Raw genomic sequence first — 27,921 nt, 5'->3', positions numbered from 1 at the left:
ATAATCTGAAGGCTGAAAATAATCACTATTAAACGCCGTTTTTACTTTTAAACATGATTTTTTAAAAAAATCTCCAAATATGTATATCAGTAAGAAAGCTGACATGTTTTACATAAATGAAACCATACCAAATATGCTTTTCTATAATTAGATGTTTCCACTAAACAGTATATTGTTAGCACCATATTTAAAATTTGCCTCTAATTCTCCTACTGAGTTATTACAACTACCTAATTAAAATTGTAAAAATCTCTAGTGTCCATATTTAAATTATTTTTTAGTTCAAAATTTAGTAAGTTTTAAGATATGCTGCTTTGTAAAACATTCTTCTCAATTTACTGCTACTCACCATCTTTTTAAAAACAATTTAACCATATTTGAAAAGCATTGGAGGTAAAATTTATTAAAATATCAGAAGCAAGGCTGATTTCCATTTATGGGCTTTATCCATATTTGTATTATTTCTCCCAAAGGGCCCTTTCTGGCCCTAGAAAGCATTTGTTATTCATATTACTTATTTTAAAAGAATTAAAAGCTAAGTTTGATCTCTATAGTATTTCAGTTGTAAATTCAAGAAATCTGTTTCATATCTGATCTTAAACATTAAAAATAAGAGGTATGGTAGAAAGCATTCTAATCAAAATTCTTATATTTGGGTTCTGGTTTTTCATTTACTAGCTATGTCCCATTAACCAGATTACTCTTCTCCTCTGATCATCAGTTTCTGCATTTAAAAATTTGTATTGTAATACTTCACAAGATTGTTTAACAGAAAATTAGCATATTTGAAACATCTTCAAAATGTATGTGACACATCTTTAAGATTGTTTGCCTATAAGTAGGTGGACATTGACTAAATCAGGCAAATTTGGATTGGAAACTAGGCCCTGATACTGACTGAGCTATGTAAGCCTCCATTTTACTTTCTCCGAAATAGAGCTAAAAATACCTTGACAATTAACCCACCTTGGAAAATGAGTCCTTACATTAACAGTAACCAAGTTATTCAGATATACATGTTAGAGAAGATGAATAGGCCTGTTTAATTGGTATATATGGTACTTTTAAGGGAACAGTAGAGGATAGGGCTAAAATAAAGAAGTAGACTGGGTCTACTCATTATAGAAATCCTGAAGACCAGCTAAAGACTTTTGGTGTTGGAAAGTTTTCAAAGAGGGTAACACTGTCAGAGCTGTGCCATAGACATAAGCAATGTGGTAGTAGTTTGTAGGATGGATTGGAGGAGAGTAAATTGGTAGCAGTGAGACTGAGCAACTGTATACATTTGTATATGTATAGTTGTGGAATGTCAGGCATTGGTTAGAAAATCATAGTACAGTAATAGCACAGTGTAGTTCACAAACTTTTTGGCTCCTAAATTTCACAGCCTATTAGCTTTTGTGTACCTTTTTATACCTATGTATCTTCTAGTATCCTGATTCTCCCACACCCTCCTCAAAGTGCCTAACAAAACTGAAGAGAATAATACTGCTTCTGAAATAGACCTAGGCTAATGTGTTCTGGCCTTTTTTTCCTTTGTGGAGCATTTCAACAGAATCTGTTGATTTTATATTTGCCTGAGGAACCTATATTAAGAAAATCAAAGTATTTCTGATGTTAAGTAGTGTATAGTATCTTTATTAAAGATATTGGAAACTTTAATTTCTCTAGCATATACAATATGAAGAACTCCATAAATCAGTAAGAAGACAGCAACCCATTAAGGTTAAGCAATGTAAGCAGGTACTTAGCAGAAAATATGAAAAGATGTTCATATTTTCCATACTACAAAAAAATACAGATTAAAACTGTACTAATGTATCATTTTCACATATCATAATAGCAGAATTTTTTCTGCATGTGTACCTAAGCATATAAGAAATAAGATAAATACAAGGATATTTATTATAGCATTGTTTATAATAGCAAAAAATTGGAAATACTTTAAATGTCATTCACACAATGGAATACTATGTGACCATTAAAAAAAATGGAGCCACTTCATATATATTGATGTGGACTGATGTTCAGGATACTTTGTGAAGTGAAAAAAGTAGGGTGCATAACAGTGTGTATAGTACATCTTTTGTGTTGTAAAAATTATGTGTGTACGTAGATTATAAAAAATACAAAATACATCGACCAACCACCTGCTATGACTTCAACCATCCTGGGTCTCAAATATATGTAATATGGCACACATGGCATTTCAGATAGATGTATACTTCACTCTTGCACTATTAAAAATACCAGTAGGCTATCCTGTATGGGTTAAATGGACTGGACCACATGCTAACAGTGATGGCTCTCCCTGATCTTTGCATGAAGCAACCTCCATGTCTTCTTTTGCCTTCATGCCTACTTGGCCCTTTGAAAGCAGTGTCCCCCTCCACCCTTCTCACTAACCAGATGTATAAGATGGAGCTTTCTGAATAGCCAGTTAGGTCATTTGCGTTACACTAGTGTTAATTACAGGCCCTTAAAGTGTAATTCAGGGCCCATTGGAGGCTGTGAGGTCTTTCTGATGGACCATGAACTGATCCATAAATGCATATCTTTTCTTTAGATCTTCTGGGTTAATGGTACAGTTCCATGGACTATCATTTTTATATATGACTAAGGATTTCTTATAGTTAGTCTATTGTAAGAGTTAAGATTGGGTTTGGTTGCTTGTAACAGAAAAATAAAAATTAATAGTGGCTTAAACAAAATAGAAATTAATTTCTCTATTCCCTTCAGGAAGTGCAAAGGTAGTCTGTCCAGACCTGGTATGGTGTATCACAGAGTCAGAAACGCAGGTTTCACGTTGCTCCACTGTGTGGTATAGTTCAGGTTATGTCATAATTCTGGTTGACTACAGGAGATTGAACTAGCACTTCTGCTTACATTAACTAGAACTTGGTTACACAGCCACATTTGTTTAAATGGAGGCTGAGAAATGTACTCTTTACTTCAGTCAGCCATTAATCCAACTTAAAAAAAAATACATAAGAGATTTCCTCACGAAGATGTGGAAAATATTTAGGGACTACAGTCTTCACCATTCCTATTAAATGAGTAGTTAAGAGTTACTACCATTCTACATGCTTAAACTTAGCTTGTTTTTATAATTCACAGTGTTCTACTTTGAAATCTGCCAGACAGTACTTGACAGTAGTAAAAAGTTACTGAACATGTACACCCACAAATCGTTAGAATTCCTATGATTTGGGGCGCCTGGGTGGCTCAGTTGTTAAACGTCTGCTTTCGGCTCAGGTCATGATCCCGGGGTCCTGGGATCGAGCCCCACATCGGGCTCCCTGATCGGTGGGAAGCCTGCTTCTCCCTCTTCCTCTGCCGCTCCCCCTGCTTGTGCTCTCTTTCGCTGTCTCTCTCTCTGTGTCAAATAAAAATTCTTAAAAAAAAAAAAATCCTGTGATTTTTCAGCAAGAATGCATTATTATCTATATATTTTAAATTAAAAATTACTATTAATACATCTCCAGTTCTTTATTGCTGTGGTTCCCCCACCCCCTGGAGTACGGAATTGATGAGATGGGTTGGCTATGGGTCCTTTTTCTCTTCCTCAGTGGCCTAAAAGTGGGAGAAGGAAGTGTTTGTGTACCATTGCTTTTCAAAGTGTGTACCTCACATTCATCCACATTCATGTTGTTCCGCCTGTTTAACAGACCGACCAGGGGTAGTGTTACTCTTCTCAGAAGAGAAGATCAAAGAATGCTGCCTGTACTTTTATGAGGCTGCTCTTCCAGTCCTTGGTACTCCTTCCAGGCGTTCACTTAGAAAACCAATGGATGAGATCTTTGATCTGATCCGAAACTGCCTACTTTCTTGCCTCCGTAATCCCTCTCCCGGCCTCCCCAAAGAGCTTGCCTGCTTCTCTGCGTTTGCTGTAGTAGCCAATCACTTGAACTTCTAATTTCCTTATTTGTAAAAATTTCAGTCATATGTTGGTTTTCCTCAAAAATATTTTATGACCTGAGTATTACAGTCTGAACAATGAAAACTGATAAAGCTCTGTACCCAATGAACATTTGTCAGCTTATTTTATGAAGGGTGTTTGGTTTTACTTTACGCTTTTTTTTCGTTTGTGTAACCTGTGACTTTCATATGAGAATTCAGCCTACATGAGGTTCAAATACATTTGTGTCCTTAAGATTTCAGAGTGCTATCCCAGTATCTCCTTCAGGAAGTGAGAAGAAAAAGACACCATCTTGGCATCACCTTACCTTCAATATCTGGCTATTTCCTTTTGGAACCTCTCCGACTGGTTGCTTGGTCCCTGAACTCAGCTTTGGGAGCCAAAAATGCAGAGTGTCAACTATTCTTTCCACAAATCAATCAACACTGATTCTTCACTCTTTAAAAGTTACTAGCTTGGAGTTCTTTGAACATTCAGGCTGCTGACATTACTGGTCCTTACCAAACTTTACTCTCTGCTTTTTTTTTTTTTTTCATTCTTCTTATCCTCACTGATTTAAATTTAAAATTTAGCTCAAATCAAAGATAAGTCAGTTACTATATCCTGCTTTTAAAATTTAGCTCAAGTATTCCCTTCATAAAGAAGCAGCTGGGTTCCTGGGTGGTTCGGTTGGCTAAGTGTCTGCATTCAGCTCAGGTCGTGATCTCGGGGTCCTGGTATCGAGTCCTGCATTAGGCTCCTTGCTCAATGGGGAATCTGCTTCTCCTCCTCCCTCTCCCCCTCCCCCCTGCTCATGCATGCTCTGTCTCTCAAATAAATAAATAAAATCTTAAAAAAAAAAAAAAGCAGCAGCCATTCAGTGTTCATACTTAGACCCTAGGACTGCCTCTATTACAGCACTTACGTTACCACTCCCATCTAGACAGAGTGTGGAACTTCTGACCTCCAGAGCTATATGGCACCCAAAGCACAAAAAAGTGAAGTGGCTTTCCTAAGGTCACATAGCCAGGAGGTGGCAAAGCAGGAATTTGAACCAGACGGTGTGGCTTCATGGTGCCCTGCCTCTAATCTCACCTTGTAGTTATATCGAGTCCTGGTTGGATGCTGGGCTGGGCCTATGAACATTCATATATAGGAATAGGGTTATAGAAGTGGGTAGTGTACTGGAATGATCCTAATTGGAGCCGATAGTTGGGGAAATTTGAATATGGACTTTATATTAGATGATATTGTAACAATATTGAATGTCTAAGGTATGATAAAAATATTATGGTTATGTAAAGGAATGCCGTTTCTTAGGAGACAGACACTGAAGTATTTAAGGTGGAGGTGTCAAGATGTGTACAACTTTAAATGTTTCAGGGAAGAAGGCATATAATGAATGATACAACAAATATGGCAAATGTTAATAATTGTTAAACCTAGGTAAAGGGTAAGTGAATGTTTATTGTTGTATCAGTGTATTAGGTCTTTGTATCAGTAAACCATTCCCAAACTTAAAACCAAAAAAATAATAATAATAATAGTGATGTGATTCTGATTATTATGGTGATGATAATCATGATAGAAAAGAAGGAAACAGAAATAAAGTTAGGTCCCAATTTACATAAAGGAAATTGTTTTATTTTTAATGTATTTTAATTCTTACACTGAAAAATTTATGAACTACCATTTATAGAAATTATTTATCCTATCGACTGTAAAATTTTTGAGAACACAGACCATGGATGTTCTGGTACTCAAAAAGAAACTAGAAAACTTCCTTTTCAGTCCATCAGCAAATATTTTCTGAGTGTCTGCTCTGTGCCTGGCTTATTTTGAGACATAGCCAGCTCATTTCTTCCAGCTCTAATGTTCTATGGTTCTGTAATGCTAAGTGTCTAAATACAATAGCTACTGTAGCTCAAAGCCAAATCACATTGGTTGCTATCAGCTTGGCATTTCCTAAGTATCAACTTAGTACCTTAACTCTTGGATTTGAATGTGAAGGTTAGTGAGGCCCTGAAGGCAGGGACACAATTTAGCATCCCAAACATTATTGCTAGTAAGAGAAATGAAGGAGCTTCATAATCTTTAATAAATTTTCATGGCTATCATTTCTCTTGAAATTGCTTTCAAACCCTTTATTTTGCATGGATAGTTCTGGAATCTTCATCCTAACAACTACATGTCATTCAGTGCTTACTATGGGCGAGGTGTTGTAAAGGAGGTACTTTACCTGCTTTATCTACAGTTCTTGGAACAAACACCTATCTTGCCCCATGGTCACACAGCTGGTAAGTGCAAAACTGGATTTAGCACAAAGCTTTTTTTTTTTTTTTTTACCTTTACACTATGTTACCAAAACCTAGATCACAAAGAGGGAATCTGAGGAGAATGTAGCTGCGCTGCTTGCCTTTGTCTACCAGACTTATACCCTCTCTGCCAAATTAGAAAGACAAACAAAATGATTTTTTTAAGTGTTCCATTCTTATCACTTATCATATGGTACTGCAATTAAATTTTTGCTTCCCCATACACCGCCCCCCCCAACTTTTTGAGGTCAAGGAAACTTTGTTTTATTCATCTTTGTGTTCTCAATGCCTAACACATCAGTGCTCCGTAAATGTTATTGAACTAAATTATTAATGGGCCAAAGAGAAAAATGGTTACAGTAATGGAAAACAAAACATTTTCTCATGATTTTCCTATGTACTAGATGTCCTTTCTTCACAAAAGCAGTTTTCTAATATGCTGAACCCAGTTCTCACTGTTCGGGCCTATGTTTAATTGAGCTCAATAAAATAATCAGAAATCAGAGTCTGGGGCTCATTTAGCTGTGCCTATAATCTAATCAGAGATTTATGTAGCCCAAATTTAGTAGCATTGCATATTATTAAGAGTTTTTTGCTTATTACTACTGTCAAAATAGCAGAAGAAAAATTTTTGTTGAAAGCTTATTATGTTAGAGAGAAAAGATCATTTTAGAATTATTCAGTTTCCCTTTTCAAAGCTACTATGGGAGCCCCCCCAGCCTGAAGATTCTCTTCTGATTACTCTCTTTATCAACCCTTTTCTCACAGTTTAGAGCTTCAAGTGAGAATTTTTTTTTTAAGTGTGTTTTCCTGGCATCTCATGTTTAACAGTGTCAGGGGTTTGTGTCCCTGGAACGAAAACTGTTTCTCCAGAGCCTTTTTTCTCTCAGCTTCCAGTGAAAAGAAGGGCGAGGCGAGCCAGTCGCTTACCACAAAGCAATGCCACCACAAAGGAAAGATTAAGGGTTTAGAGAGAGGTCAATGTGGGTTTTTCTCTAACTAAACACTTTCCTAAAGTTTCCTTGTGGAAAAATAATGAAGTCATCTCAGAGTTTTTAAAGAATTTTTATTTCTTTTTCACCGTCTGCATTCGCTTGTCTTCTCAGCATGGATGTTTAATCTTCCTAGGCTTTGTGAATTGGCCCAAATGAATAAGTAGTGAGCTGTCTCTCTAGGAGCTAGGGGCTTATTCTAAGGGCCTAATCACTGAGTAAACACATCTTTGCCCTCCCTCTCACAACTGCGATATAATAGTCGAGATTCTAGCACAGTAACCTGGATATTGCAGGGACCAATGCTTTGAAATGCAGAATGGTTGATCCTCCAAAACAGACAGTGCCTGATCTTCGCCTGCCTCTTTCTTCTTTTTTAAATTAAATATTGCCAAAGAGATGCTGTTTTATTGCTTGATATTGTGCATTAGTGCCCTGGATTTCCAAGTTTAGTTTCAGTCAACACTGTCGGCTGCACTTATAGGGAACTCTGCATGTTGGGTTTCTTAGTAGCCTCTTCGGCACATGTGTGTTTGGTTTGGAAGAGCATTTAAATTAAATCAGTGAGATAGCAATGTAAATCGCTAATCTCTTTCCCAAAGTCTAAATGTTCCATTGCAGCATTCTTGAGAGAAATGGGTGTTTTAAAGATTTAGCCATTGCCATTGTTTGGTTAGAAATATGCTGATTTAAAAGTGGACAGCTCTCTTGTTCCCAGTGTCTCATTAAATGTAGTTGCTGAGATACGATCAAGCAGAATTAGAGGTTGACATCCCTCTGTCTATTCAGCTAGAGAGCTCCGAAGAAGAGGAGCTCTGAATTTGTTAGTGCAGCCAGGTTCACGTTCCTTTCCCTAAAGCAGCAGATTTCTAGAGTCTTTTACTGAAAGTGGTTTGGCATGCTGCTGCCATTTGGTGTCTTTTTTGCCAGGGGGTTGATAATCAGCATTCAAGTTTCTTTCATCAAACATGCCGAGACCTATGCTAGCTTTAGGGATGCAAAGAAGACTGAAAGAGACCCAGTCCTCACCCTTGAGAGACTTTGTCTACAGGGGAAACTGATAAACAATGATGATACTAACTGGGAAGAGATAGAGGGCCAGAAAAGGAAGCTCTTAACTCTACCAGAGGGAATCAGGGAAGGTTTCATAGAGGCATTTGCTTTGAGACTTAAAGGATGAGCAGGAATTTACCAGATAAGTATCTCTTCAACTGTGTATCTGATTACAAACTTCCGAGAAGCCAGCTACTGTTACCTGCAGACACCAGCATGAATGTAGAAACCCTGGGTCTTTCTTCCTCACCATTTTGTCACCATTGCTTCCTCCTTGGCCCGACACAGTATTTCAACAAATGCTTGTTGAATGAATGATTAAGTGAATTGACACATGGAAACAGCTACTGTTGGAGTTACTGAGCTACTTATGCTCAGGGATGCTGTCCTTATTCCTATTACCTGTTGTGTCTGAGGCCCCAGAAGCACTAATGTGTGAGCAGTGGCCAGTCTGGCATGTTCATATTCTGTGAGCACTCCAAGCCTTGACTACAGTATGGTTGATTTTCGTACTACTGCTGTAGTATCAAAGAAAGAATACTAGGCTTGGCGTCAGGAATCCAGGATGTACTACTTATTTACTAGTTGTGGTAGAATTTAGGACAAGTCTGCTTTCTAAACCCCAGTTTCCTTGTATGCTAATAAAGTTAAGAATACTATTTTACAGGCTTATTCTGGAGATTAAAGTAGAGAATGGGTGTGTAACTAACAGTGCCTCCTATTCTTAGTGGATGCTTTTGAGATCTTCATCTACCTAGGTACCTCTGGCTACCCTCATCTAGTACAGAATTTACCTTTGAAGAAAATATTTTAATGATTATTATTATTACAATTTGGATTATTTATCAGGATAGTTCCAAGCATCAAACTTCAATATCCTTTCATCAACATGAACCTTATATTTTTCTGTAAATGTACTGCTTTCTTTGGAATCCCACACAGTGAGTTTTTCTTTATTATCATCACATCCTTATTTAATATAAAGGGAAAGACCCTAAGCGTCCTTAAAATTTTCCTTTGCCAGAATTTCACAGACTGGTTTGTATATTGTCTTTACCATAAAATTTTATCTTTCTGTTTCCTGGCAACTGACTCTTCTTAAACCTCCCCGCTCTTCTACAAGGTGGCACCAAGAAGTTCATCAATAACAATGTAGGCTCTTTAATCATCATTGTCATTGTTGTTGTTAAAGCTGACATGTTGCAAATTGCGTTGCTCAATTTCAGTTTTTAGTTTCAATTATTTTATTGACTATCCAACTATGACAGAGGACACTTTTAAGAGAGCATATGCCATTTTTTCAAAGCAAGTTTTATCAAGCAAAGGGGAAGGAATAATTCTCCATATGAGAAACCACAGGGACATTTTCTGAAATACAGACTAGAAAGAATTCATGTGAAGTGAACTATTTTCTACCATCCTTCCATTGGCAGTTAGATGTTACATGCTCTTACGTAAGGACTTTAATATGAGAACACATTAAGGGCTTTGAAATTACCTGTGGAAGTAAAATACAACTTCATTTCAGACCTTTTCCTTTCAAGTAGAAGAGACTTTCCAGTGTTCAGATTAAAAACAAAAAATACTAAGAGAGATTTTGGCAACCAATCTTAATCAGTACTTTTTCTGTGTACAAAGTTGAATAGTTCAAAATTAATTTTCTCTTTGTAAAGTATGTTTTAATATGAAGAATTGTAAATCCATTTTATTTAAAGAAAATGCAATTCTGTTGCATATTCTGCTTGAGATAGTCTTGCCCGTGTTAACAGGAATCTGTGACAGTGGTCTGTAAAACAGAATATAATCATCCTAGCCTCTTTAGGGTATAAGGAAGCAAAATTTATTCATATTAGTAAATGCCATAGGAACTCCAACTGTCAGGTACTCTTTCAAAGGGAGTAGCATTTAATTTTTGTCTTTGCCGTTTATATTGACCAATTATGCTTTTCCAAATTCAAGAAATCTTACATTAATGGATATTTTAATTCATCAGTCTTTTCTCCTCTTTTCAGAGAAAGCTTCTTGCTATCTACCTCCACCATGATGAAAGTGTATTAACCAACGTGTTCTGCTCACAAATGCTTTGTGCTGAATCTATTGTCTCTTATCTGAGTCAAAATTTTATAACCTGGGCTTGGGATCTGACAAAGGACGCCAACAGAGCAAGGTAATACTGTTGTTCGCAAGTTATAATTTGGGCTTCTATTTTTTAAAAAAAGTTATCATTGTATTTGGTTTCTTATCATCATAAGCATTTTCATCCTCAGCACTAAATTCTCTACTATTACATTAAATTATATAAAAGCTATTTGTTGTAGCTAACACGCAGTTATTTACAATGGGAAAATATACCTTAATTTATAAAAGATTTCTAAATCCAATAATAACCCAAAAAAACAAAACCAAAATACATTGTTTTCATCTTTTTGCAGTAAAACTGGTACGGTACATTTCTATGTACTGTATATTCTAATGTTTTCATCTGTTGTTGAATATTTAGAGAGAATCTGTTTTTAATAATGTTCAGAAAAAGCAAGGCAAGTCTAACATATAATCTTAGTGGTAAGCTTATTTTTTAATAATTCCAGTGAAGAAGGCAGGATATTCTGGACTAGTCCATGGAGTTGGTAATAGCTTAACTCTAGCATATACTAATTGATGTAATTGCTTTATTGCACACATTCTTTTGCACACATCCATATTCTCAGTAGGAAAAAAATTCTTTTCTAGCTGTCAGGATAAATTTACTTAATTTGTTAATCATAACATCTATAAATGATGAATAATTCTTCATATTTTGCCTGTTTGAGTTTCCCATCTGAAATACATTTCATCATGTTTAATTACACATGTGGCCATAACATCCAGTGATGTTACTTTGGGTGTGTTAACACAATAATAATCACAGGCTGCTGGTTTATGAACAGGGAGATTAAATTAATTCATTTCAAGGCAAGCCTATTGTAGTTACCTAATTTAAATGATTATAGAACAATTAGAAATCATCTGATTTGTTTTTTTATTATTTTAGAGCTCACTGCATTTTTGCTCATCATTTAGACTTTCTTTTATGTAATGTGAACCTGAAAAGAAAGATGATTCTTCCCTTAACTGTGAAGCAAAAGAATGTTGAAGCAATTTCTTCATCTAATACTTCATTTCTTTAAGCAAATGGTTAGGAAATTTCACAGGATGACTTCGTTCTGCATTGGAAATGTTCCCTGTTATACATAAATAAAGAACCTTTAGCACCTGTATTTGTTTAAATTAAATCAGGTTATTATTCACACTCAGTTAAAGGTGATGAAAAGCAGTGCCAAAAACAGATAAAAATGCAGCATCGAAGGTCTTTCATGAGGCAAAATACATAGACTGGAGACTTGGCTAAATCTTTCACCATTCACTGGCAGTAAGGAATCTCCTCCTTTCCTTTTATCCACAACTTGATGGAGAAGGAAACACTATTTCTAAACCATCTGTAGTGGCTAAGTTCAGCAGGCTACCTGCTGTTATTTTGTTCTATCTTCCATTTAATTCCTTAGTTCCTTTTATTTTACAATGACAAAAAATTGCAGTGTAGTTTCTTTTGAAAAACAGTGTTTGAGGGGTTTTTTTTATGACTGGCAATCAACAGCCATGTAATTGCTTTGTTATGTTTTACTAAAGAAGTCTGTTAAGTAGCACAACTTTGATACACTAGTAATAAGAGTTTGCAGGTTACAGAGACACCTGTGGTGACCAAAGCGACAGAAGCTGCTTATTAGAAAGAGCCAGTACAGCTGTGTCCTATTAACTCCTTATGACACTTTTTTTAAAACACAAAATAAAGGCCTTGTTTAAGGCTTTAGAGCTATTTCTCAATGGATTGCAGGACTGGCTATGAGGTATGATAGGCTATTTCAGTCTACATTTTTAAAAATATGGTATCATTATTATTATTATCATTACAATCATGAAAATGAAAAGAAGTGATATTAAACACTAAAAACAGAAACACGTGGGAACTTGCTTTAATAAATATTTATAGGAACAAGAAATAGGGCCAATGGGGAGAAAGAGAATGTTACAATTTCTGGAATTTAAGATACTTGGCAATCCTTACTCAAAATCAAATTCTATCCATATTACAAATTAAAAACTATTTTAAGTTAAGATATTATTTCTCTCTATAAAGCAAAAGAATTATGTAGATGCTTTTCATGTATAGCTCCTCATTATTATTGTTAAGGCAAATGGAAAAGTACACATTTTACACACACAAGATAAAAATTCGTTGGAATGGCATATCCATAAAAGAGAGTAAAAGTGGATTTCTTTGTGCTATATCCAACTGTAAGATAATCTTAATTAATTAGTCTGATTTATTGTCCCAAAAAAGGATTAGTTTAGCGCCGGTTTTCTGACCACCTATCATAAATTCATCTAAATATAATTGTCTAATTGAGTTTCTGTCTTTGTGATCTTAGATTTTTTAGCATCACATTTTATCCAGAGGTGTTTGTCAGAAAAATTCGTTGCATTAAACAATGAATCATGGAACAGTACATCAAAAACTAATGGTGTACTGTATGGTGACTAACATAACATAATAAAAAAAAATTATGGCGTTATCCATTTGAAGCTATTAACAGTGAGTAACAAAACCTCAAATTTTCACCCTCAATTCAGTAAAAGACTGCTGCACTAATATTTACTGGTCAGCGAGCTACATTTCAAAAGTTGCTGTGCCATCATTTGCATATTACCAGAGTTAAAATATGACAGATTAATATGTGAAAATATAGAAGAGACTTCTAGGCATTACAAACAAGATTGTTGCTGTTAGTTTCCTGTTAACTGTGATTTTTCTTATGACAAATGTAAAAGTTTGGAAATAAATTCCTTGTGGATGGCTTGTCTCATTCCTTTCTGGTTCAAACTGAGCCTAGTTCAAACTGATCAACACATTTTAAAAATCCTGAGCCTGTAAGCTGGCTGGTCTGGATGACTCCTTAGTGGTTTTCTGGGACTACGCCTGACATGATAGCTGGGAACATTTATGTCCAAGATGGGGAGGCTCTTGCCAAGCAAATTTACTTTTCCTTAAGAAGTACTCTGCTAAACCTACAGAAACATTAGTCATCCTCATTTTACTGTGAATCTCTCATGTGTGGAAGGTAAGTGAAGGATTTTGAACTAAGGGAATGCTTTGGTAAAGTTACCAGATTGTGAATGTCCATTGTGGTTATAAGTTAAATTTCCTGATTTCACTAACAAACTAGAATAAAAAGGAAACAGATGTCTATAGAATGTCACTGTTATACACCTCTGTGATGTTGATGATTTAGATTTCCCACCTCCAAAATGATTCTAATAACTTTCTTTCTAAGTTGAATACTTAAGTCGACCAACCTATATCTGTATAAAATGGATTAGAATAATTTCTGGATTGATCTTGGAACATTCCAAATATGAATTGGGACATCAGACTGTAGCAGTAATGATTATGTGCCTATCTTCTCCCTCACTAAATTGTGATCTTCTGGAAAGGCTTGTTCATATAATTTGTCTCATTCAACAAAGCACTTCAAAATACAAAATTCTAGGAGAAAGAAATTCAGTAAGCATTTGGCAAATGAATGTATGCATCCAGTTCCACTAAAGAATATGTTTATAATTTCAGTAGTATATATCTAAATGTAGGCTTCTTTCCTGGAAAACTGTACAGTCTTATTGGCTGCCATGTCTACTTGGAATTCAGGTCCATTCTTTCTTAAAGCAGTAGGCAGTAAGCCCTTGTTAGTCTTAAGTGCTAGAGGGTATAATTTCCTAAATATCCGTCTGAACAATGATCCTGAAAGAAACAGTAGGGTATAAGTGTAAATGAAAGAGCTAAAAACAGATAATAGTAAACAAGGAGATCCTGCAAATCACTTCTGAAAGTGGCTAAAAAGATATCTTAAGAAACATATATTTCCTTCATGTTTATTCATTGAGTAAACATTTACTGAATATTTCATGTGAACCAGGAATGGTGCTTTGCACTGAGGGTGAGAAGATGAAAAAGACATAGTGCTTAATGCTCAAAATACTCATAGTCTAGTAGGAAGACATAGAGCTAATACGTAATATGAAGTACGCACAAGGTGCTTTGGGAGTACAGGTGAAATTCATAGGGCGTTACTCTACCTGAGTGGGCCAAGGAAGTACTTGAAAGAAATGACACACAGAAACATGAAATTAAAAGTTTTGTTCTTTTTATTTAGAGGTTTTTACATTAGCAGCATTCCTACTTTATTGGGTTGTAGATACTTGCTATTTTTATAAAAGAATATTGGTATTTTAAGCCTCATAATTAAATATCAGAAGTGAAGGATCAGTGGTTTACGTAATTGTGGAGGAGGGGGCCCTGGCCAGCTAATGTAATCATATATGGTCTGAACCAGATTGAGGATTAAGGTCAACCAGCAGGGACGGACAGATCCCAAGCAGTAGTTTTGTAATGATTCATCCCAGTATTGGCATATGCTTATAGGCAGACAATGGAGCAGAAAACAGATACTGTTTTGGATGTAGAAACATGTAGAAAACCATCATGGATTTAATAATAAAGATATATTTAAGGACAGTCTACTATTAGTGAACAAATGCTTGTGCTATAAAAGAATAATTTTTTTCTTTTTTTTATTAATAATTTTTATTTTGTTACATTAGTCACCATACAGTACATCCCCAGTTTTTTATGCAGTGTTCCATGATTCATTATTTGCATATAACACCCAGTGCACCATGCAATACGTGCCCTCCTTAATACCCATCACCAGCCTATCCCAATCCCCCACCCCCCTCCCCTCTGAAGCCCTCAGTTTGTTTCCCAGAGTCCACAGTCTCTCATGGTTCATTCCCCCTTCTGTTTACCCGCCCTTCATTCTCCCCTTCCTTCTCCTACCGATCTTCCTATTTCTTATGTTCCATAAATGAGTGAAACCATATGATAATTGTCTTTCTCTGCTTGACTAATTTCTTAAAATTCAGGACAGGTATCACGTCTGAGAAGCCTTGTCACTGACCATTCTTCTCTTGCCTCTCAGTCTGACTTAAAATGCACATTCTTTATGCTCCCATAATATCCATATACTAACCTGTATTGATGGAATTCATTACACTGTATGGTTATTGTCTGTCTCCCTCTTAGGTTGTTAGCTCCCCGAGGGAGCTATGTCTATAATCTCAATGTGTTACACAGTGCCTTTGAAAAAGTCAGTGTTATATTGAAAAATAAATAATCTCTAGTAGTCCTATTGAATAATGAGAGAGACCAGCTTGGGTAGTGGAAAGGGTATGCAAATGCTGCTGTACGACTCTAATTGTGTGATCTTCCCCCATAGCCATTAATAGGACTAATAAATCAAAAGCCTTCATTTTCCTTGTAGAATGAACTAACAATGTCCAGACCAGGTACTTTGTTTTCTGCTGCCCCTGGACCACTTTAGAATATTGTGGCCTGTGCTCTGTGTACCAGGTACCCACACACCATCTGGAAAGAGACTTGAATTCTAGCCTAGATGAGTTCATCCAGTGGTTTCAAAGTTTCTTCCCCAGACTCACTAAGTCTCTGATAGCCCTCAGACAATTGGCCCCTCAGATTGGGCCATTCTGGGATGGTATTCTGAGCCTTCTGCAATGGTGATGGCACTGATTAAAGTAAACATGTCCATAGAACCAGAGTGCTAGTCTGGCTACATGATGACATGTGCCAAAGAGCCAGACAAGTTCCATTTGGGCACCATTTGAATTAAATGTAGATAGTACTATATAAAGCACTAGCACAATAACTGTTAATTTCCTTCCCTTTCTTAGAGTTATTTGGACATCTATTGGATACATGGGAACATTGGCACATGGGTGCCCTTGGTGTGAAGCTCTGTTTTGGGCTATAGTTGTTTCATCAAGGAAAGCTACATGACATGTGGCACACTAAACCACCAATAATAAGTGGGTTAATGTGTATCTCTTGTTCTGACCAAGAGGGCCCACAAGGCAAATGTCTCCATTCATCCAGTATAGGTACTGGTTTAGATGACTTAATTCTAGAAAACTTAAACATTGAATTTGACTAGGATAGTGCCAACTGAGGTGACAAGCCAGCTATGAGTTGCTTATATGGAAGTTTCTGAGATGCAAATGTTTAGCACATCAGCATACATGCTACAAAATGTTAAATCAGGCATTGCACACTATTTCTAAGCAATGTTCTGAGTAGCTGCAAACAGTTACCTAGGAATTGCTGACAGTTACACAGGTTGCATGTAACATATACAGAGTGTTACATTAAATTTTGCCTACACAATTAGTACCAGTGTTCACAGACAGAATTCTATTGCCTGTTAGTATTAGCTTTTGAACTTAATGCCCTTGGGTGCAGTATTTCAGATCACTGTAAACTTCTGCTGCTATGCTGACAGGTACTTGTTAGCCTTAATATTCAAGTGATAGTTTTCCACATTACTTAATCTTTGGCAAGAGTTAATTGACTTAAAGCTCTTATTATCAGTAGGCTGTCTTCACCCGCACTTTCCATCTCAGTAATTAGCCATATTCACAGTGGCATACCCTTAATTCCAAACTGCTCAGTGCTTCATGCCTGGCTGAAGCCTAGATGACCATGTTACTCTAACCCTACACCTCCATTTGATCCAGCAAATATAGCCCAGGTGTGGGGTCTGCGTGGGAGACACAAGGAGTGTTAATTTCCAGCTGCTACCCTAGGAGCAGATATGGATTCTGCAAAAGTAGCTGATAAAACAGATGGATATGTTGTGGTCAGGGAACCAAGACTTTGTAAGAGCCCTCATGCCAGATTTCCATATAATTTTCCCCAAACTTCTTTATTCCCTTTGTGCTGCATTTTTCTTCCAATACTTTTAAAGGAAATGTATTGTCATCCTAAACATCCCAGGTCAAGGGCTTAATTAATGCTTTAAAATAAAGGTTCCAAAACACCAGGAGAGTTTGTCATTTTCTCCCTGGTTTGTTTTGTGAAGAGGGAGGAGAGAAGGTGAGGAGGAACCCCTCCTGTTCCATGATTACATCCTACCCACTCATTTTCTCCTTTTCTCCTCTGCTTTTGATTTTTAGTGGCGGTCTTAACAGAATGTCAAGATCAATTTGCAGCATGGTTTAACTCAAGGTTTGCGTTCTGCCAGCAGCAATTGTCCCTGCAAACAATGCCGTGTGTTCTTGTAACTTCAGAAGCTTTTAGAAGGATCATGGCAAGGGCAGCATCTAATGACTTTATTAGTGTAGGGTTTCAAAATGGGCTCCGTAATTGTTCATATCTCTTTGTCAGCAAGTCATAATTACTGCTCAGCATTGTCCAAGGGTGCACTTGCGAATAGTTTTCTAATAGTACTGAAAGGAAGGGAAAGAGGGGAGGATAAAAGGTGATGGCCTCTTACGATTGAGAATAAGCCAGTCTGTATATAGATGATGGCTAAACTGTTTATAATACTTTACTCTTTTTAAAATAGAAGATTATCCTTTTTAAAATGTTCTTTTGGGTTTGAAATGACTAGTTGGGAAGCCTTTTTTACTCTGATTTGGATACTTCGCACACTACTACTTAGTACTACAATCATAACTGTCTGGTGATGCCTGCATTAAGTCTGAAGCAAGCTATGTATTTTTCCTTGACATTAATCTAATTATTGCTGTTTAGGAAATGTGCATTTAACTCAGATACAGTTTTCTATGTGTTTTCACAGTCTATGTGAAAACTAGTGTTAGAAAAGAACAATACAAAAGTGATCATTGTTGACAAGACAGTCCAAAAGAACAATATTGTAAGTTTTTATTACATCTTATTTTTCTCATGCACTAGACCTTTCTTGTTACTCTTTTGGTATTCTCCTTGGTCTTTCTGCTAAGCCCTTTGTGTTTTGAATATTCGAAGTATCTTGATTATAAGAGTCACAGAATTTTTTAAAAGAATGATTGCCTTCTCAAGATGTACGGAGGTTCAGCTTAATGCCAAGTCTTTGTGCTCTGTTGAATTTTTTCCCGTTCTTTGACTCTCTAAATTAATGTACAGTTCTTTGCAAGTATTCACTCCCAATAGCTAGTTATCCTAGTATTTTAGAATATACAGATTCAAATAAATATGACTGCCAGAGATTTTTAATCCATTGTTTATATAGAATAAAAAACATGAGTTATCTAATGAAACAAATTCTAAAAATAAGACATCTCCAAAATGAAATACCATTTTTTTAAGTAATATATACCCCATCATGGCTTTTGCCTTTCTTCTTGCCTAGAATTGAAAAGATCTCAAGAGATTTATTTTTTTTCTTAACTGCTTTGTTAGAATTAATAATTTTTATATTCCTGGTTGTTTCTGAAGAGTTTTTACTGATCATACCATCTATGCCACTTAAATCAGTAGTACAGTTCTCCTCTTCCGTAAATACTGATGGTAATACACTCAGAAAAATTATAATGGAAACTTGTCAGTTCAGTCATATTAAACTATGGAAACTTGTTCCTCTGACATTTTTCCAGCATTTTCCTGTCAGTCTACATAGATACTCAAAGAGGTTTTAGTGCCCAATTATCTAATCTGCTAAATATACCACCAAAAATTGAAAGAGGAAATAACTGTCAGTCTGAAACTGGGGAGTCAGGTGGAATCCTGTTTCTTATGTGTTTGGGTAATTCATTAGGAAATAGATTCAGTCTGAAACTGGGGAGTCAGGTGGAATCCTGTTTCTTATGTGTTTGGGTAATTCATTAGGAAATAGATTTGGTATCCTTTCCTCAAGCTTATGTTTGTGTCTTTGAACTTGACTGCATTATAGTAATAGAGAAAAGTGACAAAATAGTTTTATATTATTAACAAATAATGGGCTAACCTTAGGGATTTTTGTAAAAAGCCTTCTGTTAATTTATCTACTATTGGCTGACTCAATCTGTAGCCACAGCAACAATTTAAAGAATCCTTCTAAACAGACTCCTTCCATGTATTTTTCTTTTCCTCAATGCATGATCAGCACCAAGAAAGTCCTCTTTAACATTCTTTTCTGCACATCTCAACTAAGGAAAGAATGAAGGAAGCTTATATGAACAATAAAGAAGTTTTAATTGCTGTATCTCAATCTGAGAAATTATATTTCCAACCCAGTATCAAATCAGGTGTTGGTGGCTCTGAGCAGCTCCCAAATAAACAACCACAGCAACAAAAATTTATTTGGCTATTATGAAAGCTATGTAAGTATTAACTTTTTCTTAGTTTTTAAGGCAAAACCTACACACATTTAAATATGTCGGTTGCTGTTCTTGAAAGACTATGATAAACTATTTTCTCATTGTTTATACAGATAGTCAGACCTCATTCATAAAATGTAGAACAATTAGGAAGTGGGACTCAGTCGGTCTGGGAGTATGAACAAAGAAATATTAGGCAAATGATATAACATTTCCAAATCTTTTTTTTTTCCATCAATGAAAACTGGGGAAGAGGGCGCTGACAGCTGATCTATTTGACCTAAGACCTTTGACCTTTATCTCTAAAATTCTCTTTCTGATGACTTGGACACAATTGTTTTCAATAGAAAAAAGAGAAGTAAGCAAGATTTCATTTTTAAAATAAATGTTAGTAAAGTATGTAAGTAGATTATAGCATACTGCCCTTACCAGTTTGTGATGATTTAATTAGAGTGACCTTAGTGGAGTGTAGCTAAGGAAGCCACAATCATTTTCTGCCTCTCACCAATAAAGATAGCTTCCTTACCCTTAGAACTGTTCTCCAAGCTCGTGCCATTTTTTTTTAAGATTTTATTTATTTATTTGACACAGAGAGAGATAGCCAGTGAGAGAGGGAACACAAGCAGGGGGAGTGGGAGAGGAAGAAGCAGGCTCCCAGCAGAGGAGCCCGATGTGGGGCCCGATCCCACAACACCGGGACCACGCCCTGAGGCGAAGGCAGACGCCTAACGACTGAGCCACCCAGGCGCCCCAGCTCATGCCATTTTTGACAGGAGCTTCTACTGAGAGAGTATCAGTAGCTTAGAACAAGACTATCATTACTGCTTTTTTAAAAAATGAAAACACACAGTAACTGCAATGATTGAACCAACTATGTGCTAGACTTTCTATATATGAGCTTGTTTAATCCACACTGTATATACATTACCTCATTTAACTACAGTTCTGCAGGGTAGATAGCAAAGGTCCAACCACATATGTGGAAACTATTTTTGGCTCAGAGAAGTTCTGTAATTTACCCAAGGTCATGTAAATGGTTGTACCAGATATAAATCCCAAATCAACCTATGCTTTTCTGCTTCATAATGCTTCTTGCCCCATGACCTTGTCAGGCTGAATTATTCAACAATGAAAATGTACTGAATAACTGTGTGCAAAACCTTGTGGGGGTTATAAGAGAAATATAACACATGGACCTTTTGCACAAGGAACAAATAAACATGGGATTCACTAAATCTTAGAGTTGCAGGTTAGAGAGGTATACTCGACATCAGTTTGCAGCCATGCAGGTGTTTTTCCTCATAATGTGCTTAACTGATGTTACTACAGTTGCTACCTGAATACTGCTAAGGACAAGGAAGTTAAAGCTTCAAAAGGTAATGTATTTTTGAGCTACTCTAAAAGCCAGAAAAGGTTTTTGCTACAGTGCTGCTTCCTCTGGAGGGCTTCTGCAACTTTCTCCCTTTTGGTTCTAGTTTCGAATTAATAAGCCTAACTTGGGTTTTAGTAAGCCTAACTTCTGTTCTGCATTACAGTCCTTTGTCAGTCTAACCACAGCTATCTTGTTTACCCTATTTTTCTTGCCTTTTCTTACCAAGTATGTTTATTTCCATCGTTTCTGATGTGCTAGGGTATCTAGAGCCAGCCCGTGCGAAGGTGCCCAAAATCGAGCATAGTGCTCCAGAGCAGGCTGATCTCATGCTGTGCTCCGCTCTGTTCTGTAAGTTTATTATTGGCTCCTATTGACTTGAGGTAGTCAACTAAAATCCCCCACTGGTTTTTCAGAAATGAGGCTGCTGAGAATGGGCTGGGTCTGGGTTGTTATTAAACTAGATCTCTGCCATTCTCTACTAATGCAGGTGACTGACAGTATCTTTTAAAGTTCAGATTCTATTAACTCTCCCAAGAGTTATCACTCACAAATGATGTTGTAACTCCTGTAACTACTGTTACCATTCTTGATAATCCTGTCTGTTCCTAGACATATCTGACTCCAGAAAAATTTTTTTCTTCTCCTTATTTACCATACTTGGATGTGGTCATCAAGAGAAGCTTTATCACCTCATATATTTTGATTTCAAGCACCTGGCTCTGACCAACACTTCCTATCTTACTTGCTCAATTGCTAAAGTTTTTTTTGTATCATTATGTCCTCTAATCTGTTGACCCCACCACTTTACTTATCTACCCTTTTCTGTCTCCAGTCTTCATTTCCCTCTTTGTCCTATTTAGATTTAAAGGTCCATCATTATCAGTTCCTTGTAATATCTTAAATATCTTAAATTCCCTCACCTCTGTCTCCCTCCATTGTTGAGCCAACTATTTACCTTCTCTGTGCCTATGCCCTTGCACTTGAACACTGCTGGAGACAGTCGCACTAATTTTTTTCTAAATACACACAAACTTCAAGCAAGTACACAATAATGCTGAGCAAGCCTACTGTGATCTAGTTTTTCTTTCCTCAGATAAGATGGCTATTTCATACTACTACTCATTCATTAAACGTCTTATGTCCCTCGCTTCTCCCTTTCCCAGCTGTCCTCATTAGTTGACTAAGAAAACAGAAGTCATTAGATAGAAATGACTCTTAATTTTCTTTCTTCAGGTCTCAATGTAAATGTCTACTTTTCACAAAGGCCTGTTGAACCTTTTTAGAGAAAGCTTCTTCACCATCATTCTCTTTCATAGAACTCTCTTAGAACTTTTCATAATAAGCTGCTATTTTGCTTATTAAAATTTTGTTTTCTACATTCCATTAGAATGTAAGATTCCTAAGGGCAAAAATTACATCAATCTTCTTCACTTTGTTTCTTACTGCAATACTCAATAATTACTTGTTGGATAATATAAAAATGCGAAACAGTGTAATGGTTGAGTATGGATTAATTTGGATTTAGTCAAACTAGAATTGGAATTTTAGCTATGCCTGTAGGCCACCATAGTGACAAGCAAGTTGCTTGTCTCTAAGTTGCAGTTTCTGTATTGGAAAATGGAGATTAAAAACTACATCCCTTAGAGTTGTTGTTAGAAATAAGTGGGATAATTGATTTTTGAAAAGTCTGGCACAGAGTAAGTGCTCAGTGCATTTTATCTATATATGTATATTTTATTTCTTTATCTCAGACATTTATGAGAAGGTTGACAAAGCCAAATGGTAAGCTGTTTGAAACCATCTCCATTTTGGTAGCACTCTACAGGTTCAGTTTCTCCGTGACAAAGGATTTATCCCACTTAGCCTACATTTCTGAATCTTACCCTGAGGGATACTTTGAGATACCTCATCACTTCTTACTGGAGTCCAGATAGTCGAAGCTTAAGGAATGCTAGTGAGTTCTCAGCCTGCTAACCTCATAGTTAGTTAGGTTTATCATGTTCTTAATAACCCATGCTGCCTCCTAGTCATCACTGCAGTATTCTAATTATTCATAAGCCATTTGTCTAAGTGACTTTTTTAGCTTTTGTAGAGGACTGAGGTCAAGTTTACTGATCTGTACTTTTTGAAACTCATGGCATTTGCTTGTCTTTAGGGAGGCAGGTTCCTCAGATGATAGTCGTTTTTATCATCATTCATGCTAGCTTTTTACTGACCCATTTATTCTGCTACCTATCCATTTCTTTGTTCAGTAACTTATCCATCCATTAAATATTATAAACACCTGAGGTAACTCAAGTTTTGTACATAAACACTGAATTCAGCTCTGTAATTCTGGCAGCTTAGGAGAAAAAGGAAATGTGATAGGCATATCCTCATTTATTCATCTATCCATCCAATATATGTATTTATTGAGTTTCTACTACATGCCAGGTACAGTTATGTCCTGGAGTTTACAGTTTACTGTTTATAGTTCTCATTGACTAATAAAAAAGAATTACCAGTTCATCTCAAGGTTTCCTGGCACTGAATTCAAGAGAGAATTTTTTTGCATGATTGTCTACTTGAGAGTCATTTAAGAGATAAAATAGACGATTATTTTCTGCTGTTGTTTTGCATACGACAGATTATTTTAAACTTAAATAGATGTTTCTTATATCAATCCTCTAGAAGCAGAGGGCTTTGTATTAAATATTTTTTAAGTAATGGTAATATTTTTAGGGAGCTTAGGTGATATGGTCCTTAAATATTACTTTTTGATGATCTGACTCATAGCTGGTATAGAACTTAAAGGAAAAGCCTATGTAGTCAACCTGTCCATTCAATTCTCTTTGTCACACATCAGCTGTCTTGAGTGAGCCTTTGCTAAGTGCTATACTATAATCGTTTCTTCCTTGAAAGCTTTAATGAGTGACTGAGATGCTAATATATTGGACTATTCGTCATTCATCTTTTAAAGACTTTCTTCCTACGTATGAGATTTCTGCTTATACTCTCCCACATTTTTTTTTTTATCCATTAGGATGGAGGTGGGGGTGGGGGGTGGGAGATGGGCCAAATAGGTGATGGGGATTAAGGAGTACACTTGTTGTGATGAGCACTGGGTATTGTATGGAAGTGTTGAATCACTATATTGTACACCTGAAACTAATATTACACTGTATGTTAACTAACTGTAATTTAAATAAAAACTTTTTAAAACATGAACAGGGCGCCTGAGTGGCTCAGTTGGTTAAGCACCTGCCTTCGGCTCAGGTCATGATCCCAGGACCCTGGGATCCAGTCCTCCATTGGGCTTCTTGCTCACTGGGGAGTCCCTCTACCCTTCCCCCCTGCTCGTGATCTCTCTCTTGCTCTTGCTCTCGCTCCCTATCTCAAATAAAATCTTAAAAAAATAAATAAATAATCAAATGCATCGCAATAAAAATCTTAAAAAAATAAAATCTAAAATAAATAAATAAATAAATAAAATCTATCTCAAAATCTTAAAAAAATAATCAAATGCAATCTTAAAATAAAATCTTAAAAAAATAAATAAAATCTTTAAAAAAATAAATAAATAATCAAATGCATAAAGAAATTATGTATAAATGTCAATGTTCCAAGAAAAGCCAACCAACTTGGAAATAAATCATGCTGAAAAGTTTTTAGATAATAATAAAATTATAAAGTCTCCAAATTTTGCAGCAGGAGGAAAAAATCAGGGAACATGACAATATGAAAAAATAGCTATCTTCAAATCTCTACCCTAGACTGGGGCATGATCTTATGTTACAAGGATGCTAATGCATACTGTGGAAGTTATAAAGCAATACAATACAGTGCCAAACATGGTGCTAAGCATAACTCCTTGTTTAGTGGTGCCAGTCTGATACTGCTGTTATAATTTATTAAGAAACATTTTGCCATATCCTTAATTTTGGGAATGGGGGGGTTGGATAAAGAAAAAACTGATTTTGGTTCTGAAGCACATAAAAGAAAGGATAAAGAATGTTAAGTAATCTGCAGACCAATTCTGAAAACAGGTATCATTATCTTCAATTTATATATGAGAAAGCCAAGGCTCAGAACAATTAAGTTATCCAAAGAAACAACCAGTAAGTGACAAAATCAGGTTTATTTGATGCCTAAGTCTGTTCTTCCTACAGAATTATGCTTCTTGCAATAATTCCTACTTTCTTTAATATGCTAATTTTTAAAGACTATTTTTTTGAGAGAGAGAAAACGGGGGGGGGAAGGGGCAGAGGAAGAGGGAGAGAGAATCTTTTTTTTTTTTAATAATTTTTTTATTATGTTATGTTAGTCACCATACAGTATATCCTTAGTTTTTGATGTAGTGTTCCATGATTCATTATTGGGACAGAGAATCTTAAGGAGACTCCGCACTGAGCACAGAGCCCAGTGTGGGGCTTGATCCCACAACCCATGAGATCATGACCTGAGCCAAAACCAAGAGTCCAACACTTAACAGACTGAGCCACCCAGGCACACCTATTATGTTAATGTTTGAATATTTTACACCTCTTTTAAATCACATTTTCAGTCAGTGAGTGGTGACAAGATGAAATTTTACTGCAGTATGCTAAAAAATCAGAAGGGAAGCTTAAAGTCATGAACTTGTGGACCAATACTTGCTTATTTTGAGGGTCCAAATGACCTACAGTTGATAGAAGCACAGTGGAAGAGCCCTTAGAGACCATGATAATTCATGCCAGCTGTCTTAATTAAATTGATTTCAGAAGTGGTTGGAAAAGGAAAAGGAAAGTAGTATGATCAACATTGTTATGGTGGAGATGTAAGTTACCAAAGCTGAATCGGCATATGTAACAATATAATTAATCACTAGGTGTTAGGAGCACAGAGGTGAATAAGGGATGATTCCTGTCCTTGTAATAGCAGTCCAGGAGTACCATCATGGAACACAAAGTTCTCCCTGACTTCTGGGCTCCCATTCCCTTCTCTGATTCTCTCCATCACTTTATCTGAACCAGTAAATCCAGGCCCGAGTTAAATATCGGATTATGTTTCCTGTTTATGGGCCTTGATTTACCAAACCCAAAATATCCTTGGTATCTTAAGGACAGAAACCATGATTTATCTGGTCATCTATTTAGTAGGCCCTCCTAAATATTGATTGATTGGTAAAAGGCAGAACACAGAAGAAATAGTATCTATCATTTAACATAAATTTGCTCTCTTATACAGCTCCTGGAAAATGAATCTTCTCTTTTCATTGCTAGAGGAGGAAGTTTTGCATTTGATAAGAGATTGGATTAGATATTCTCTGTTATTCCTCCCAACTAAGATTTATACAGGGTACTTAAAATAAATGCTTATGTTCTTACTGGTGGTGAGAAAAAGCCAATTACCTATTCATGATTATTGTCCTTCTAAAAAATTAGTATAAATAATGACCCTGTAGTCATTAAACTGTCAGTGCCTCAAAGCCTTTTCACTTGAGTGAAATAAGGAGATAAATTAAGAGGTTAATTGGTTTTTTTAAAACTCTGACTACTAATCAATTGAGACAATTTAACAGTTTACTGTTACTGGGAAGTCTAATAAACCTCAGACAGGTGAGGGATGCATTTTAGATTAAATCTTCCCAAAATCTCACCTGTGTTTTCTTAAATTTGCCTTTAGTTTGGCTGTGTTCTAACATGCATACAGTGTTTGCATTTTCATGGAGAGACATTTTACCATCCTTTTAGGAAACGATTGATACATATTGATAATATGGATCAATACTCATTAAATGATTCTACCTTTTACCCTGTAATTCCACTATATAGACTTTTTATCTTAAGGAAAGACTTCTGGTTATTTATTCCAATATTATTTATGATGATAAAAAACTAGAAAGAAAAATCTAGCAGTAGATGAATAGTTATGAATATAGCAATGTATATGTCTACTCAATGGAGTATTCAAACAATTACATAACATGCCAGCTCAATTACTATTGCATAGAAGGCTGAAAGATTGTATTCATTCATACAGTGATTACTACAAAAATGAAAAGATATATTTGAACAAAAGACCAATAAGAGATAGACAAATGTGATTAACATTGTGTTAAAAGTTTATGGAATTGTGATACTGTATGTGGAAAACCCAAAGACTCCACTCCAAAATTGCTAGAACTCATACAGGAATTCAGCAAAGTGGCAGGATATAAAATCAGTGCACAGAAGTCAGTTGCATTTCTATACACTAACAACGAGAGAGAAGAAAGAGAATTAAGGAATCCCATTTACAATTGCACCAAAAACCATCAGATACCTAGGAATAAACCTAATCAAAGAGGTAAAGGATCTATACTCTGAAAACTGGAGAACACTCATGAAAAAAATTGAGGAAGACACAAAGAAATGGAAAGACATTCCATGCTCATGGATTGGAAGAATAAACATTGTTAAAGTGTCTGTGCTTCCCAGACCAATCCATATGTTCAATGCAGTTCCTGTTAAAATACGTCGACATTTTTCAGAGAGCTGGAACAAACAACCCTAAAATTTGTATAGAACCAGAAAAGACCCCAAGGAGCCAAAGAAAAGTCAAAAAAGAAGAGAAAAGCTGGTGGCATCACAATTCCAGACTACAAACTATATTACAGAGCTATAATCACCAAGACAGTATGATACTGGCACAAAAACAGACACATAGATCAATGGAACAGAATAGAGAACTCAGAAATGGACCCTCAACTCTGTGGTCAACTAATCTTCAACAAAGAAGGAAAGAATATCCAATGGAAAAAAGACAGTTTCTTCAACAAATGGTATTGGGAAAATTGGACAGCCACATGCAGAAGAATGAAACTGGACCATTTTCTTACACCATACACAAAAGTAGACTCAAAATGGATGACCTAAATGTGAGACCGGAATCCATCAAAATCCTAGAAGAGAACACAAGCAACAATCTCTGTGGCCTTGGCCACAGCAACTTTTGGCTAGACACATCTCCAAAGGCAAGGGAAACAAAGACAAAAATGAGCTGTTGGGACTCCATCAAGATAAAAAGCTTTTGCACAGCAAAGGAAACAGT

General features: G+C 36.1%; 1 protein-coding gene across 3 annotated transcripts in view; it reads left to right on the top strand.

Annotated features, from left to right (window-relative positions):
* FAF1 (Fas associated factor 1) overlaps nt 1–27,921 on the top strand; it is a 483,547-nt gene that overhangs the window by 353,437 nt on the left and 102,189 nt on the right. For all 3 annotated transcript variants that reach the window (XM_087865864.1, XM_087865865.1, XM_045799577.2), the window contains one exon: nt 10,271–10,425. In XM_087865864.1, coding sequence (XP_087721990.1) covers nt 10,271–10,425 — 155 coding nt within the window. The remainder of the gene's footprint in view (nt 1–10,270; nt 10,426–27,921) is intronic.

Source organism: Ursus americanus, chromosome 12, assembly GCF_024610735.1.
Source record: "Ursus americanus isolate L20-20 chromosome 12, mUrsAme1.1.p, whole genome shotgun sequence".
Lineage (NCBI taxonomy): Eukaryota > Metazoa > Chordata > Mammalia > Carnivora > Ursidae > Ursus > Ursus americanus.
This window is presented reverse-complemented; position numbering and strand designations above follow the sequence as displayed.